The 19574-nt window shown below is 40.6% G+C and overlaps 1 protein-coding gene across 1 annotated transcript in view; it reads left to right on the top strand.

The window, feature by feature from the left end:
* The window catches only part of ARSB (arylsulfatase B), a 260017-nt gene extending 240970 nt beyond the window's left edge, over positions 1-19047 (top strand). Inside the window, exon 8 of the mRNA XM_072606420.1 lies at positions 15429-19047. Coding sequence (XP_072462521.1) covers positions 15429-15694 — 266 coding nt within the window. The 3' untranslated portion in view covers positions 15695-19047. The remainder of the gene's footprint in view (positions 1-15428) is intronic.
* Positions 19048-19574: the final 527 nt, after the last annotated feature.

Below are 19574 nucleotides of genomic sequence, written 5' to 3'. Positions count from 1 at the left end.
CCTCAGTCTCCCTCATTCCACATATCCAATCTGTTACCAGATTGTCTTGTTTCTACTTCCATAACATTTCTTTCATCTCCCGTCTTCTCTGTCTTGGTTCAGATCCTGGTCACTTTTGTCCTGGACTATTGCAATGGCTTCCTCCTAACTGGTCTCACTGCTTCAAGCCTTTTGCCCACATCCCGGTCCCATCCTCCGCACAACCCCCAAGCTTAGGTTCCTCAGTGTCATCCCTGCCCCTTCCACTTGACTACAGGATCAAATGTATTTCATCTTTATCTCTTTATCTCATCCTTTTTAATTTCTGTATTTTGTAAGTTTTATAGTGCGTATTATTGTGCGCTCGTGTGCACTAGTACATATATACGTGTGTGTATTATTGTGCGCTCGTGTGCACTAGTACATATATATGTGTGCGTATTATTGTGCGCTCGTGTGCACTAGTACATATATATGTGTGCGTATTATTGTGCGCTCGTGTGCACTAGTACATATATATGTGTGCGTATTATTGTGCGCTCGTGTGCACTAGTACATATATATGTGTGCGTATTATTGTGCGCTCGTGTGCACTAGTACATATATATGTGTGTGTATTATTGTGCGCTCGTGTGCACTAGTACATATATATGTGTGTATTGTGCGCTCGTGTGCACTAGTACATATATATGTGTGTGTATTATTGTGCGCTCGTGTGCACTAGTACATATATATGTGTGTGTATTATTGTGCGCTCATGTGCACTAGTACATATATATGTGTGCGTATTATTGTGCGCTCGTGTGCACTAGTACATATATATGTGTGCCTATTATTGTGCGCTCGTGTGCACTAGTACATATATATGTGTGTGTATTGTGCGCTCGTGTGCACTAGTACATATATGTGTGTGTATTATTGTGCACTCGTGTGCACTAGTACATATATATGTGTGTATTGTGCGCTCGTGTGCACTAGTACATATATATGTGTGTGTATTATTGTGCGCTCGTGTGCACTAGTACATATATATGTGTGTGTATTGTGCGCTCGTGTGCACTATTACATATATATGTGTGCGTATTATTGTGCGCTCGTGTGCACTAGTACATATATATGTGTGCGTATTATTGTGCGCTCGTGTGCACTAGTACATATATATGTGTGTGTATTATTGTGCGCTCGTGTGCACTAGTACATATATATGTGTGCGTATTATTGTGCGCTCGTGTGCACTAGTACATATATATGTGTGTGTATTATTGTGCGCTCGTGTGCACTATTACATATATATGTGTGCGTATTATTGTGCGCTCGTGTGCACTAGTACATATATATGTGTGTGTATTGTGCGCTCGTGTGCACTATTACATATATATGTGTGCATATTATTGTGCGCTCGTGTGCACTAGTACATATATATGTGTGCGTATTATTGTGCGCTCGTGTGCACTAGTACATATATATGTGTGTGTATTATTGTGCGCTCGTGTGCACTAGTACATATATATGTGTGTGTATTGTGCGCTCGTGTGCACTAGTACATATATATGTGTGCGTATTATTGTGCGCTCGTGTGCACTAGTACATATATATGTGTGTGTATTGTGCGCTCGTGTGCACTATTACATATATATGTGTGCGTATTATTGTGCGCTCGTGTGCACTAGTACATATATATGTGTGCGTATTATTGTGCGCTCGTGTGCACTAGTACATATATATGTGTGTGTATTATTGTGCGCTCGTGTGCACTAGTACATATATATGTGTGTATTGTGCGCTCGTGTGCACTAGTACATATATATGTGTGTGTATTATTGTGCGCTCGTGTGCACTAGTACATATATATGTGTGTGTATTATTGTGCGCTCATGTGCACTAGTACATATATATGTGTGCGTATTATTGTGCGCTCGTGTGCACTAGTACATATATATGTGTGCCTATTATTGTGCGCTCGTGTGCACTAGTACATATATATGTGTGTGTATTGTGCGCTCGTGTGCACTAGTACATATATGTGTGTGTATTATTGTGCACTCGTGTGCACTAGTACATATATATGTGTGTATTGTGCGCTCGTGTGCACTAGTACATATATATGTGTGTGTATTATTGTGCGCTCGTGTGCACTAGTACATATATATGTGTGTGTATTGTGCGCTCGTGTGCACTATTACATATATATGTGTGCGTATTATTGTGCGCTCGTGTGCACTAGTACATATATATGTGTGTGTATTATTGTGCGCTCGTGTGCACTAGTACATATATATGTGTGTGTATTATTGTGCGCTCGTGTGCACTAGTACATATATATGTGTGTGTATTATTGTGCGCTCGTGTGCACTAGTACATATATATGTGTGTGTATTATTGTGCGCTCGTGTGCACTAGTACATATATATGTGTGTGTATTATTGTGCGCTCGTGTGCACTAGTACATATATATGTGTGCGTATTATTGTGCGCTCGTGTGCACTATTACATATATATGTGTGTGTATTATTGTGCGCTCATGTGCACTAGTACATATATATGTGTGCGTATTATTGTGCGCTCGTGTGCACTAGTACATATATATGTGTGCCTATTATTGTGCGCTCGTGTGCACTAGTACATATATATGTGTGTGTATTGTGCGCTCGTGTGCACTAGTACATATATGTGTGTGTATTATTGTGCACTCGTGTGCACTAGTACATATATATGTGTGTATTGTGCGCTCGTGTGCACTAGTACATATATATGTGTGTGTATTATTGTGCGCTCGTGTGCACTAGTACATATATATGTGTGTGTATTGTGCGCTCGTGTGCACTAGTACATATATATGTGTGTGTATTATTGTGCGCTCGTGTGCACTAGTACATATATATGTGTGTGTATTATTGTGCGCTCGTGTGCACTAGTACATATATATGTGTGTGTATTATTGTGCGCTCGTGTGCACTAGTACATATATATGTGTGTGTATTATTGTGCGCTCGTGTGCACTAGTACATATATATGTGTGTGTATTATTGTGCGCTCGTGTGCACTAGTACATATATATGTGTGCGTATTATTGTGCGCTCGTGTGCACTAGTACATATATATGTGTGCCTATTGTGCGCTCGTGTGCACTATTACATATATATGTGTGCGTATTATTGTGCGCTCGTGTGCACTAGTACATATATATGTGTGTGTACTGTGCGCTCGTGTGCACTATTACATATATATGTGTGCCTATTATTGTGCGCTCGTGTGCACTAGTACATATATACGTGTGTGTATTATTGTGCGCTCGTGTGCACTATTACATATATATGTGTGCGTATTATTGTGCGCTCGTGTGCACTAGTACATATATATGTGTGTATTGTGCGCTCGTGTGCACTAGTACATATATATGTGTGTGTATTATTGTGCGCTCGTGTGCACTAGTACATATATATGTGTGTGTATTATTGTGCGCTCGTGTGCACTAGTACATATATATGTGTGTGTATTATTGTGCGCTCGTGTGTACTAGTACATATATATGTGTGCGTATTATTGTGCGCTCGTGTGCACTAGTACATATATATGTGTGCGTATTATTGTGCGCTCGTGTGCACTAGTACATATATGTGTGTGTATTATTGTGCACTCGTGTGCACTAGTACATATATATGTGTGCGTATTATTGTGCGCTCGTGTGCACTAGTACATATATATGTGTGTATTGTGCGCTCGTGTGCACTAGTACATATATATGTGTGTGTATTATTGTGCGCTCGTGTGCACTAGTACATATATATGTGTGTGTATTATTGTGCGCTCGTGTGCACTATTACATATATATGTGTGCGTATTATTGTGCACTCGTGTGCACTAGTACATATATATGTGTGTGTATTGTGCGCTCGTGTGCACTATTACATATATATGTGTGCGTATTATTGTGCGCTCGTGTGCACTAGTACATATATATGTGTGTGTATTGTGCGCTCGTGTGCACTATTACATATATATGTGTGCGTATTATTGTGCGCTCGTGTGCACTAGTACATATATATGTGTGCGTATTATTGTGCGCTCGTGTGCACTAGTACATATATATGTGTGTGTATTATTGTGCGCTCGTGTGCACTAGTACATATATATGTGTGCGTATTATTGTGCGCTCGTGTGCACTAGTACATATATATGTGTGTGTATTATTGTGCGCTCGTGTGCACTATTACATATATATGTGTGCGTATTATTGTGCGCTCGTGTGCACTAGTACATATATATGTGTGTGTATTGTGCGCTCGTGTGCACTATTACATATATATGTGTGCATATTATTGTGCGCTCGTGTGCACTAGTACATATATATGTGTGCGTATTATTGTGCGCTCGTGTGCACTAGTACATATATATGTGTGCGTATTATTGTGCGCTCGTGTGCACTAGTACATATATATGTGTGTGTATTATTGTGCGCTCGTGTGCACTAGTACATATATATGTGTGCGTATTATTGTGCGCTCGTGTGCACTATTACATATATATGTGTGCGTATTATTGTGCGCTCGTGTGCACTAGTACATATATATGTGTGCGTATTATTGTGCGCTCGTGTGCACTAGTACATATATATGTGTGCGTATTATTTTGCGCTCGTGTGCACTAGTACATATATATGTGTGCCTATTATTGTGCGCTCGTGTGCACTAGTACATATATATGTGTGTGTATTATTGTGCGCTCGTGTGCACTAGTACATATATATGTGTGTGTATTATTGTGCGCTCGTGTGCACTAGTACATATATATGTGTGTGTATTATTGTGCGCTCGTGTGCACTATTACATATATATGTGTGTGTATTATTGTGCGCTCGTGTGCACTATTACATATATATGTGTGTGTATTATTGTGCGCTCGTGTGCACTAGTACATATATATGTGTGTGTATTGTGCACTCGTGTGCACTATCACATATATATGTGTGCGTATTATTGTGCGCTCGTGTGCACTAGTACATATATATGTGTGTGTACTGTGCGCTCGTGTGCACTATTACATATATATGTGTGCCTATTATTGTGCGCTCGTGTGCACTAGTACATATATATGTGTGTGTATTATTGTGCGCTCGTGTGCACTAGTACATATATATGTGTGTGTATTATTGTGCGCTCGTGTGCACTAGTACATATATATGTGTGCGTATTATTGTGCGCTCGTGTGCACTAGTACATATATATGTGTGCGTATTATTGTGCGCTCGTGTGCACTAGTACATATATATGTGTGCGTATTATTGTGCGCTCGTGTGCACTAGTACATATATATGTGTGTGTATTGTGCGCTCGTGTGCACTATTACATATATATGTGTGCGTATTATTGTGCGCTCGTGTGCACTAGTACATATATATGTGTGCGTATTATTGTGCGCTCGTGTGCACTAGTACATATATATGTGTGCGTATTATTGTGCGCTCGTGTGCACTAGTACATATATATGTGTGCGTATTATTGTGCGCTCGTGTGCACTAGTACATATATATGTGTGCGTATTATTGTGCGCTCGTGTGCACTAGTACATATATATGTGTGTGTATTATTGTGCGCTCGTGTGCACTAGTACATATATATGTGTGTGTATTATTGTGCGCTCGTGTGCACTAGTACATATATATGTGTGTGTATTATTGTGCGCTCGTGTGCACTAGTACATATATATGTGTGCGTATTATTGTGCGCTCGTGTGCACTAGTACATATATATGTGTGCCTATTGTGCGCTCGTGTGCACTATTACATATATATGTGTGCGTATTATTGTGCGCTCGTGTGCACTAGTACATATATATGTGTGTATTGTGCGCTCGTGTGCACTAGTACATATATATGTGTGTGTATTATTGTGCGCTCGTGTGCACTAGTACATATATATGTGTGTGTATTATTGTGCGCTCATGTGCACTAGTACATATATATGTGTGCGTATTATTGTGCGCTCGTGTGCACTAGTACATATATATGTGTGCCTATTATTGTGCGCTCGTGTGCACTAGTACATATATATGTGTGTGTATTGTGCGCTCGTGTGCACTAGTACATATATGTGTGTGTATTATTGTGCACTCGTGTGCACTAGTACATATATATGTGTGTATTGTGCGCTCGTGTGCACTAGTACATATATATGTGTGTGTATTATTGTGCGCTCGTGTGCACTAGTACATATATATGTGTGTGTATTGTGCGCTCGTGTGCACTATTACATATATATGTGTGCGTATTATTGTGCGCTCGTGTGCACTAGTACATATATATGTGTGCGTATTATTGTGCGCTCGTGTGCACTAGTACATATATATGTGTGTGTATTATTGTGCGCTCGTGTGCACTAGTACATATATATGTGTGCGTATTATTGTGCGCTCGTGTGCACTAGTACATATATATGTGTGTGTATTATTGTGCGCTCGTGTGCACTATTACATATATATGTGTGCGTATTATTGTGCGCTCGTGTGCACTAGTACATATATATGTGTGTGTATTGTGCGCTCGTGTGCACTATTACATATATATGTGTGCATATTATTGTGCGCTCGTGTGCACTAGTACATATATATGTGTGCGTATTATTGTGCGCTCGTGTGCACTAGTACATATATATGTGTGTGTATTATTGTGCGCTCGTGTGCACTAGTACATATATATGTGTGTGTATTGTGCGCTCGTGTGCACTAGTACATATATATGTGTGCGTATTATTGTGCGCTCGTGTGCACTAGTACATATATATGTGTGTGTATTGTGCGCTCGTGTGCACTATTACATATATATGTGTGCGTATTATTGTGCGCTCGTGTGCACTAGTACATATATATGTGTGCGTATTATTGTGCGCTCGTGTGCACTAGTACATATATATGTGTGTGTATTATTGTGCGCTCGTGTGCACTAGTACATATATATGTGTGTATTGTGCGCTCGTGTGCACTAGTACATATATATGTGTGTGTATTATTGTGCGCTCGTGTGCACTAGTACATATATATGTGTGTGTATTATTGTGCGCTCATGTGCACTAGTACATATATATGTGTGCGTATTATTGTGCGCTCGTGTGCACTAGTACATATATATGTGTGCCTATTATTGTGCGCTCGTGTGCACTAGTACATATATATGTGTGTGTATTGTGCGCTCGTGTGCACTAGTACATATATGTGTGTGTATTATTGTGCACTCGTGTGCACTAGTACATATATATGTGTGTATTGTGCGCTCGTGTGCACTAGTACATATATATGTGTGTGTATTATTGTGCGCTCGTGTGCACTAGTACATATATATGTGTGTGTATTGTGCGCTCGTGTGCACTATTACATATATATGTGTGCGTATTATTGTGCGCTCGTGTGCACTAGTACATATATATGTGTGTGTATTATTGTGCGCTCGTGTGCACTAGTACATATATATGTGTGTGTATTATTGTGCGCTCGTGTGCACTAGTACATATATATGTGTGTGTATTATTGTGCGCTCGTGTGCACTAGTACATATATATGTGTGTGTATTATTGTGCGCTCGTGTGCACTAGTACATATATATGTGTGTGTATTATTGTGCGCTCGTGTGCACTAGTACATATATATGTGTGCGTATTATTGTGCGCTCGTGTGCACTATTACATATATATGTGTGTGTATTATTGTGCGCTCATGTGCACTAGTACATATATATGTGTGCGTATTATTGTGCGCTCGTGTGCACTAGTACATATATATGTGTGCCTATTATTGTGCGCTCGTGTGCACTAGTACATATATATGTGTGTGTATTGTGCGCTCGTGTGCACTAGTACATATATGTGTGTGTATTATTGTGCACTCGTGTGCACTAGTACATATATATGTGTGTATTGTGCGCTCGTGTGCACTAGTACATATATATGTGTGTGTATTATTGTGCGCTCGTGTGCACTAGTACATATATATGTGTGTGTATTGTGCGCTCGTGTGCACTAGTACATATATATGTGTGTGTATTATTGTGCGCTCGTGTGCACTAGTACATATATATGTGTGTGTATTATTGTGCGCTCGTGTGCACTAGTACATATATATGTGTGTGTATTATTGTGCGCTCGTGTGCACTAGTACATATATATGTGTGTGTATTATTGTGCGCTCGTGTGCACTAGTACATATATATGTGTGTGTATTATTGTGCGCTCGTGTGCACTAGTACATATATATGTGTGCGTATTATTGTGCGCTCGTGTGCACTAGTACATATATATGTGTGCCTATTGTGCGCTCGTGTGCACTATTACATATATATGTGTGCGTATTATTGTGCGCTCGTGTGCACTAGTACATATATATGTGTGTGTACTGTGCGCTCGTGTGCACTATTACATATATATGTGTGCCTATTATTGTGCGCTCGTGTGCACTAGTACATATATACGTGTGTGTATTATTGTGCGCTCGTGTGCACTATTACATATATATGTGTGCGTATTATTGTGCGCTCGTGTGCACTAGTACATATATATGTGTGTATTGTGCGCTCGTGTGCACTAGTACATATATATGTGTGTGTATTATTGTGCGCTCGTGTGCACTAGTACATATATATGTGTGTGTATTATTGTGCGCTCGTGTGCACTAGTACATATATATGTGTGTGTATTATTGTGCGCTCGTGTGTACTAGTACATATATATGTGTGCGTATTATTGTGCGCTCGTGTGCACTAGTACATATATATGTGTGCGTATTATTGTGCGCTCGTGTGCACTAGTACATATATGTGTGTGTATTATTGTGCACTCGTGTGCACTAGTACATATATATGTGTGCGTATTATTGTGCGCTCGTGTGCACTAGTACATATATATGTGTGTATTGTGCGCTCGTGTGCACTAGTACATATATATGTGTGTGTATTATTGTGCGCTCGTGTGCACTAGTACATATATATGTGTGTGTATTATTGTGCGCTCGTGTGCACTATTACATATATATGTGTGCGTATTATTGTGCACTCGTGTGCACTAGTACATATATATGTGTGTGTATTGTGCGCTCGTGTGCACTATTACATATATATGTGTGCGTATTATTGTGCGCTCGTGTGCACTAGTACATATATATGTGTGTGTATTGTGCGCTCGTGTGCACTATTACATATATATGTGTGCATATTATTGTGCGCTCGTGTGCACTAGTACATATATATGTGTGCGTATTATTGTGCGCTCGTGTGCACTAGTACATATATATGTGTGTGTATTATTGTGCGCTCGTGTGCACTAGTACATATATATGTGTGCGTATTATTGTGCGCTCGTGTGCACTAGTACATATATATGTGTGTGTATTATTGTGCGCTCGTGTGCACTATTACATATATATGTGTGCGTATTATTGTGCGCTCGTGTGCACTAGTACATATATATGTGTGTGTATTGTGCGCTCGTGTGCACTATTACATATATATGTGTGCATATTATTGTGCGCTCGTGTGCACTAGTACATATATATGTGTGCGTATTATTGTGCGCTCGTGTGCACTAGTACATATATATGTGTGCGTATTATTGTGCGCTCGTGTGCACTAGTACATATATATGTGTGTGTATTATTGTGCGCTCGTGTGCACTAGTACATATATATGTGTGCGTATTATTGTGCGCTCGTGTGCACTATTACATATATATGTGTGCGTATTATTGTGCGCTCGTGTGCACTAGTACATATATATGTGTGCGTATTATTGTGCGCTCGTGTGCACTAGTACATATATATGTGTGCCTATTATTGTGCGCTCGTGTGCACTAGTACATATATATGTGTGCCTATTATTGTGCGCTCGTGTGCACTAGTACATATATATGTGTGTGTATTATTGTGCGCTCGTGTGCACTAGTACATATATATGTGTGTGTATTATTGTGCGCTCGTGTGCACTAGTACATATATATGTGTGTGTATTATTGTGCGCTCGTGTGCACTATTACATATATATGTGTGTGTATTATTGTGCGCTCGTGTGCACTATTACATATATATGTGTGTGTATTATTGTGCGCTCGTGTGCACTAGTACATATATATGTGTGTGTATTGTGCACTCGTGTGCACTATCACATATATATGTGTGCGTATTATTGTGCGCTCGTGTGCACTAGTACATATATATGTGTGTGTACTGTGCGCTCGTGTGCACTATTACATATATATGTGTGCCTATTATTGTGCGCTCGTGTGCACTAGTACATATATATGTGTGTGTATTATTGTGCGCTCGTGTGCACTAGTACATATATATGTGTGTGTATTATTGTGCGCTCGTGTGCACTAGTACATATATATGTGTGCGTATTATTGTGCGCTCGTGTGCACTAGTACATATATATGTGTGCGTATTATTGTGCGCTCGTGTGCACTAGTACATATATATGTGTGCGTATTATTGTGCGCTCGTGTGCACTAGTACATATATATGTGTGTATTGTGCGCTCGTGTGCACTAGTACATATATATGTGTGTGTATTATTGTGCGCTCGTGTGCACTAGTACATATATATGTGTGCGTATTATTGTGCGCTCGTGTGCACTAGTACATATATATGTGTGCGTATTATTGTGCGCTCGTGTGCACTAGTACATATATATGTGTGCGTATTATTGTGCGCTCGTGTGCACTAGTACATATATATGTGTGCGTATTATTGTGCGCTCGTGTGCACTAGTACATATATATGTGTGTGTATTATTGTGCGCTCGTGTGCACTAGTACATATATATGTGTGTGTATTATTGTGCGCTCGTGTGCACTAGTACATATATATGTGTGTGTATTATTGTGCGCTCGTGTGCACTAGTACATATATATGTGTGCGTATTATTGTGCGCTCGTGTGCACTAGTACATATATATGTGTGCCTATTGTGCGCTCGTGTGCACTATTACATATATATGTGTGCGTATTATTGTGCGCTCGTGTGCACTAGTACATATATATGTGTGTGTACTGTGCGCTCGTGTGCACTATTACATATATATGTGTGCCTATTATTGTGCGCTCGTGTGCACTAGTACATATATACGTGTGTGTATTATTGTGCGCTCGTGTGCACTATTACATATATATGTGTGCGTATTATTGTGCGCTCGTGTGCACTAGTACATATATATGTGTGTATTGTGCGCTCGTGTGCACTAGTACATATATATGTGTGTGTATTATTGTGCGCTCGTGTGCACTAGTACATATATATGTGTGTGTATTATTGTGCGCTCGTGTGCACTAGTACATATATATGTGTGTGTATTGTGCACTCGTGTGCACTATCACATATATATGTGTGCGTATTATTGTGCGCTCGTGTGCACTAGTACATATATATGTGTGTGTACTGTGCGCTCGTGTGCACTATTACATATATATGTGTGCCTATTATTGTGCGCTCGTGTGCACTAGTACATATATATGTGTGTGTATTATTGTGCGCTCGTGTGCACTAGTACATATATATGTGTGCGTATTATTGTGCGCTCGTGTGCACTAGTACATATATATGTGTGCGTATTATTGTGCGCTCGTGTGCACTAGTACATATATATGTGTGCGTATTATTGTGCGCTCGTGTGCACTAGTACATATATATGTGTGTATTGTGCGCTCGTGTGCACTAGTACATATATATGTGTGTGTATTATTGTGCGCTCGTGTGCACTAGTACATATATATGTGTGCGTATTATTGTGCGCTCGTGTGCACTAGTACATATATATGTGTGCGTATTATTGTGCGCTCGTGTGCACTAGTACATATATATGTGTGCGTATTATTGTGCGCTCGTGTGCACTAGTACATATATATGTGTGCGTATTATTGTGCGCTCGTGTGCACTAGTACATATATATGTGTGTGTATTATTGTGCGCTCGTGTGCACTAGTACATATATATGTGTGTGTATTATTGTGCGCTCGTGTGCACTAGTACATATATATGTGTGTGTATTATTGTGCGCTCGTGTGCACTAGTACATATATATGTGTGCGTATTATTGTGCGCTCGTGTGCACTAGTACATATATATGTGTGCCTATTGTGCGCTCGTGTGCACTATTACATATATATGTGTGCGTATTATTGTGCGCTCGTGTGCACTAGTACATATATATGTGTGTGTACTGTGCGCTCGTGTGCACTATTACATATATATGTGTGCCTATTATTGTGCGCTCGTGTGCACTAGTACATATATACGTGTGTGTATTATTGTGCGCTCGTGTGCACTATTACATATATATGTGTGCGTATTATTGTGCGCTCGTGTGCACTAGTACATATATATGTGTGTATTGTGCGCTCGTGTGCACTAGTACATATATATGTGTGTGTATTATTGTGCGCTCGTGTGCACTAGTACATATATATGTGTGTGTATTATTGTGCGCTCGTGTGCACTAGTACATATATATGTGTGTGTATTATTGTGCGCTCGTGTGTACTAGTACATATATATGTGTGCGTATTATTGTGCGCTCGTGTGCACTAGTACATATATATGTGTGCGTATTATTGTGCGCTCGTGTGCACTAGTACATATATGTGTGTGTATTATTGTGCACTCGTGTGCACTAGTACATATATATGTGTGCGTATTATTGTGCGCTCGTGTGCACTAGTACATATATATGTGTGTATTGTGCGCTCGTGTGCACTAGTACATATATATGTGTGTGTATTATTGTGCGCTCGTGTGCACTAGTACATATATATGTGTGTGTATTATTGTGCGCTCGTGTGCACTATTACATATATATGTGTGCGTATTATTGTGCGCTCGTGTGCACTAGTACATATATATGTGTGTGTATTGTGCGCTCGTGTGCACTATTACATATATATGTGTGCGTATTATTGTGCGCTCGTGTGCACTAGTACATATATATGTGTGTGTATTGTGCGCTCGTGTGCACTATTACATATATATGTGTGCGTATTATTGTGCGCTCGTGTGCACTAGTACATATATATGTGTGCGTATTATTGTGCGCTCGTGTGCACTAGTACATATATATGTGTGTGTATTATTGTGCGCTCGTGTGCACTAGTACATATATATGTGTGCGTATTATTGTGCGCTCGTGTGCACTAGTACATATATATGTGTGTGTATTATTGTGCGCTCGTGTGCACTATTACATATATATGTGTGCGTATTATTGTGCGCTCGTGTGCACTAGTACATATATATGTGTGTGTATTGTGCGCTCGTGTGCACTATTACATATATATGTGTGCATATTATTGTGCGCTCGTGTGCACTAGTACATATATATGTGTGCGTATTATTGTGCGCTCGTGTGCACTAGTACATATATATGTGTGCGTATTATTGTGCGCTCGTGTGCACTAGTACATATATATGTGTGTGTATTATTGTGCGCTCGTGTGCACTAGTACATATATATGTGTGCGTATTATTGTGCGCTCGTGTGCACTATTACATATATATGTGTGCGTATTATTGTGCGCTCGTGTGCACTAGTACATATATATGTGTGCGTATTATTGTGCGCTCGTGTGCACTAGTACATATATATGTGTGCGTATTATTGTGCGCTCGTGTGCACTAGTACATATATATGTGTGCCTATTATTGTGCGCTCGTGTGCACTAGTACATATATATGTGTGTGTATTATTGTGCGCTCGTGTGCACTAGTACATATATATGTGTGTGTATTATTGTGCGCTCGTGTGCACTAGTACATATATATGTGTGTGTATTATTGTGCGCTCGTGTGCACTATTACATATATATGTGTGTGTATTATTGTGCGCTCGTGTGCACTATTACATATATATGTGTGTGTATTATTGTGCGCTCGTGTGCACTAGTACATATATATGTGTGTGTATTGTGCACTCGTGTGCACTATCACATATATATGTGTGCGTATTATTGTGCGCTCGTGTGCACTAGTACATATATATGTGTGTGTACTGTGCGCTCGTGTGCACTATTACATATATATGTGTGCCTATTATTGTGCGCTCGTGTGCACTAGTACATATATATGTGTGTGTATTATTGTGCGCTCGTGTGCACTAGTACATATATATGTGTGTGTATTATTGTGCGCTCGTGTGCACTAGTACATATATATGTGTGCGTATTATTGTGCGCTCGTGTGCACTAGTACATATATATGTGTGCGTATTATTGTGCGCTCGTGTGCACTAGTACATATATATGTGTGCGTATTATTGTGCGCTCGTGTGCACTAGTACATATATATGTGTGTATTGTGCGCTCGTGTGCACTAGTACATATATATGTGTGTGTATTATTGTGCGCTCGTGTGCACTAGTACATATATATGTGTGCGTATTATTGTGCGCTCGTGTGCACTAGTACATATATATGTGTGCGTATTATTGTGCGCTCGTGTGCACTAGTACATATATATGTGTGCGTATTATTGTGCGCTCGTGTGCACTAGTACATATATATGTGTGCGTATTATTGTGCGCTCGTGTGCACTAGTACATATATATGTGTGCGTATTATTGTGCGCTCGTGTGCACTAGTACATATATATATGTGTGTGTATTGTGCGCTCGTGTGCACTAGTACATATATATGTGTGCGTATTATTGTGCGCTCGTGTGCACTAGTACATATGTATGTGTGTGTGTGTATGTATATAGAGAATTTATAAGTAAATAGATACATATTCAAAAATTGATTACTGATATTGAAGTGAGATCAGAGTTTTGGAAGCTGCTGTTCTAGAGATAAGACAGAGTCACTGAAGTTTTAGGACAGAACGAAGACTGAGATCATGACAGCTGAGGAGGAGGCTGAACAAGAAAGCAGGAGTATTTGAGGGGGCATCAACATGTCAATGATATCCTTGAGTTTAAAGGCAGGGTTTGGGATGGAGAGAATGTCTTTGAGGCCTCCTTGAGAGCAAAGGAAGAGTCACCCAGTTGCTTACAGAGCCAACCTCAGGATCAGGAAAGGATAGACTTGATCTGAGTGAACCCCAAAGGGGAAGCAGGACAGTATGTGGAAGTGGTCTGGAACAGCAGGAATCATACCTGCTTCTCCTCCCGGACAGGTGTGTCAGGGGGTGTGAGTTCAGGTATATCCGAGACTGGAGAGTGGCCTGGGACTGGAGAATTCCTTTGGGGAAGAGCCAAGTAGGCATGTTTTCAAGCTCTATCTGGATGTATACTGGGGTGCAGCTAGGTGACATAGTGCATAGGGCACTGGCCCTGGAGTCAGAGAACTGAGTCCAAATCTGGCCTCAGTCACTTGACATTTACTAACTGTGTGACCTTGGGCAAGTCACTTAACCCCAATTGCCTTGCCTCCTCCCTCAAAAAAAAAATGTATATTGGGCCTCCTCTTACTGTTTTGTGTTTCTCTGACAGGCTGTGGTCACTGGTTTCCACCACCATCTTTATACAAAGTTAGAAGACAACCTTCACCTGACCCACCAACCAAAAACCTCTGGCTTTTTGATATACAACAAGACCCCGAAGAAAGATATGACCTGTCCTGGAAATATCCCAGTATTGTTAAGAAGCTTCTGGCCCGGCTCCAGTATTACCACAAGAGCTCTGTCCCCGTGTTCTATCCCGACCAGGATCCCCGCTGCGATCCCAAAGCAACTGGAGTTTGGGGACCATGGATGTAGGATGCTAATGGGCCCTCAGACTGGAAGACTGCCGCTCAGGCATCCAGAGTCATGTAACTTGCACCCCCTTTGTCTGCCCCAGTCCCAAGAATTCCATTCACCCTCTTTTGTCCTCAACCATAGTGGACCCCTGATTTCAACCACAAGTGCAGCTAAGAAGCAGACACATTCGGGAACATAAACTCATGCTGTTATTTGATGGGGGGAAGTTTCAAAAGCAGGAGTAACTTGGTTCATCCCTTCTTTCCTGAGAAACTTTTACTTCAGATAAAAAGCTCTAATTGAGTTCCTCAGTCAAGGGGCAGCCTGCTGAGTTCACCTAGCAAGTCAGATGCTAGATTTCACTTTGGCCAAAAGTCAGGTTTTATTGGAGAGTGACTCACATTCCATGTAATAAATGAAGGGAGCAGACAATTGTTCACAGTTAACATTGGCAAAAGTTTAATCTCCCTCTCCCTTTCCTTCTCCTCATTTTTCTCTCTTGGCTTCCCCCCCTCTCTGCCCTAATTCTCTACACTTTCTTCCCCTTTTTCCCTTTCTTCCCCTCCCTCCTCTTTCCCTCCCCCTTATCTTGTGTCCAGCAGTTTCCACCAAAATACTTCTTCGTCCTCCTTCCCTGCCCCCCATCCAGCTGCTGTGATCGTTCAGTTCAACATTTCAGCCCAAGCTAGGAGTGGCTCATGGCCCACTTTTTATATTCCTTTTGGTCAGATGATTTTCCCAAACCTTGCTCATTTTTCTAGGATTTCTTGCTATTCATCTATATGGGTCCTTCTTCCTACCTGAAGTTTCCTCATCGGTAAAATGAGAGGGTTGAGTGCAGGGTTTCTAAAGCTTTAAATCTTTAATGCTGTGTGTCTGCCCATTACCAGTGTGGTGGGATTCTTGTTTTGGATAGACTGCCACTGTGGAGCCCTAAACAGCAGAGAGATGTTTGAGTAGTGCCGATCACCACATGCCTGTTCCCCAGATAAGCCCCAGGTCTGTGGCATGAACCACAGTGTCTCTGAATTTTACCAACTCTCCCACCTGTGCTCTCCCACAGTGGCCATGCTTGTCTCTGGATTGTTCTGCCCAGCTCCTTTTGTTGTCAGAGACAGAAGGATTTGTTTCTTGTTTGTTGTAAACAACGATGACCGCTCCAACCATGTCTTTGACTTGATAAGCTTTCCCAAGTTGCATCCACATGGATACAATCTAGATTATAGCACCCATTGTTCTTGGATCTGACAGTCTAGTGATGGTGGTGGCCACGCTGGCTCTCAGAAATTGGGAATGGTGCTAGGGCCCATGGGAGCTGCCATTGGGGAGCTGGCTAATCTGAGAAAGCACTGGTCAGGGCTTTGATAAAGCAAAGGAATGGTGAATCTGCATGCTTCTGTCTGCTTTCATCCTTGTAACCAGAATCTAGGAGTGAGAGACGAAAGGAAGCATGATATCCTATAGAAGTCCTTGAACATTTAACTACTGTTCTGTAGGCCCAGGTCAATGTGGCTGAGCTTTCAGGACCCAGAAACATCTGTGGAAAATATTTCTCACTTTTTCTAGGCATTGCTTTATTGAGTGAAGGTCTTAACCAGAGATGCTAGCTCACCAGCCTACACTCAGAATCAGAAACTTGATGAAAATGACCTACATGCCCAGAGGATACTCTTCCAGGGCTGAAATTGTGACAACTCTCTATGAAGTATCTCAGCACTCTGTAGCAAGGTTATCACGCCCTTTCTAGAACTTATAAAAGAGGGGAGGAGGAATGGGAAAGACCTCAGTGTCTTCATACTTGTCAAATACATATTACTACCCTCTCTCCCTGTGTCACGACTATTGAGGAGAAAAGAGATTTGTATTGTGGGACAAGAAGGCAGCAAACTGCTGCTGGGAGCCCTGGGAATGGCACCAGCCTTTCTTCCACTCTGAGGCTGCCTCTAGTCCAGACTTCTGAACTGGTTTTAGGCTGGCTCATTATACTGTGATGGCTGAGCTATGTGTGTTATAAGGAGATTTGGATGAGACTTCTTTGTGGCAGTGTAGCTCTGGGGATTCTGGGTATCTGAGTGTTTGTGTATCCCTGGGGAAAGTCTCGTGTGTTGGGCTGTCCTATAAGTGCCTTTAGGTCTCAGGCACAGGGTACCCCAGAAGGCTGGGCAATGGTAATGCTGTGTTATGAGGTCAATAACAAAGGCCTTCTTGACAACATTTTGTGAGTTCTTCCCACTTCTCTCAGGTGTACCTGTGTCAGAGGTCTTGCTATCCTGACACACCTTTGTCCACCAAGAAAAAAAATGCCAGCTATCAGATTTTCCCATTTTGTCCATTTCTAAAGACAGTAGAAACTGAAGTCATAAAAATAATTTCATCTAGATCAGCAGATAGCTATCTTTATGTTCAAGGTATTGTTTTCTAGTCATGCCAACACCGATTTTGTCAAAGTTCCCTAGAAGGAAAAGGATTTACAAGCCGCTGGCATCATTCACCCCAGGTAGTGGGTTTCTCCAATCCTAGTTTCTTTATGGTCATTTAAAGTTTCAGCATATCATAAACAAAAAGTGGTTGTAATAGATATTTAGAAGGAAATGTACTGTATCTGGCAGATGGTAAATTCATGGAAATAAATTGGCCTGTAGTATTTCGGTTAAGGCCAAGAAGGCCTGTTGGCGTTGCTTCATGACCTTCGGTCTCTCCAGGTTACGAGTTTCCTTGGTAAATAGGAGTAGAGATGTCTTCTCAGGAGAGCTTGTGTAAGAAGAGCTTCATTTCTAATTCCATGAGACTGTCATTTCTTAATTATGTGACTTTAGATAAATCACTTCAAACTCTCAGTTTTTTCATCTGTAATTGAGAATAACTTGCCTACCTCAAAAGATCGTTGTAAAAATCCAGTCAATCAGCCAGTGTATTTATTAAGCACCTACTGTGTGCCAAGGACTGTTCTAGGCATTGGGAATAAAAATTAAAAAAGAATGAAACAGTTTCTATTCTCAAGGAGCATATATTCCATTGGGGCAACTACATACATATATACATACACGCACACATATATGTACTATACATGTAGATACAGAATAAATGAGATCATGTGTGTGAATGTGCTTTAGATGCTGCATAAAATGTTCTACAAATGCAAAGCATCATGATTTGGGCCTTAGATCTTTAGCTGTGATGAATATCTAGATAATCTTAAAATGCACAAGAATTGTGAATGAATATGAAAGTATTGAGTACAAATACTAATATTTTTTCATATAAAATTGTTCACTTTTGAGGACTATGGTTTGTTGGAGTGTTTTATTTGTAACTGTGGATTTACCTGGTTTGAGAGCAAAATAAAGTGAATTATCTTTTGAAATGTAAAATCTCTGTGTGGAGCTATCTATCTATATCTGTATGTTTATATCTATCTACCTATCTATATGTAGATATAGATATGGATGTGGCTCATGGATAGATAGCATGGTTGTGTCAGATCTTCAGTCTGAGGAACATAGGAGAAAGGCTGTTTCTGAACTGCTATGATGCTAGCTAGCAACCCCAGAGGCTGCAGTGTCTCTGAGAGGGGTATCAGAATAGAAGTAAATCTATCTGCTGTCTTTGAATATTTCTAAAGGCTTTTAAGTCTAAGGGTACAGCATTAAGGGTCCAGAACAAAAACCAATTCCTTGATCCCTCTCAAGGTGGAGGAAGGATTGCACTTAACCTTCACTTACCAGCTTAGTTCCTTCATCAAATACTTGTTACATACCAGACCGCAAACAGATAAAACCATTTATGCAAGCAAAACAGCAGCCAGAAGCTAGAGAAGTTCTGCAGGTTAGATTATACCAAAGAAGACACAGGAGTAAATGAACTCTTCAGCTAGGGGTTAGCTAAGTCTCAGCTCAAA

The sequence above is a fragment of the Notamacropus eugenii genome, chromosome 4 (assembly GCF_028372415.1).
Source record: "Notamacropus eugenii isolate mMacEug1 chromosome 4, mMacEug1.pri_v2, whole genome shotgun sequence".
Classification (NCBI taxonomy): domain Eukaryota; kingdom Metazoa; phylum Chordata; class Mammalia; order Diprotodontia; family Macropodidae; genus Notamacropus; species Notamacropus eugenii.
The sequence above is the reverse complement of the archived record's forward strand: the minus strand, read 5'-3'. Positions and strand labels throughout refer to the sequence as shown.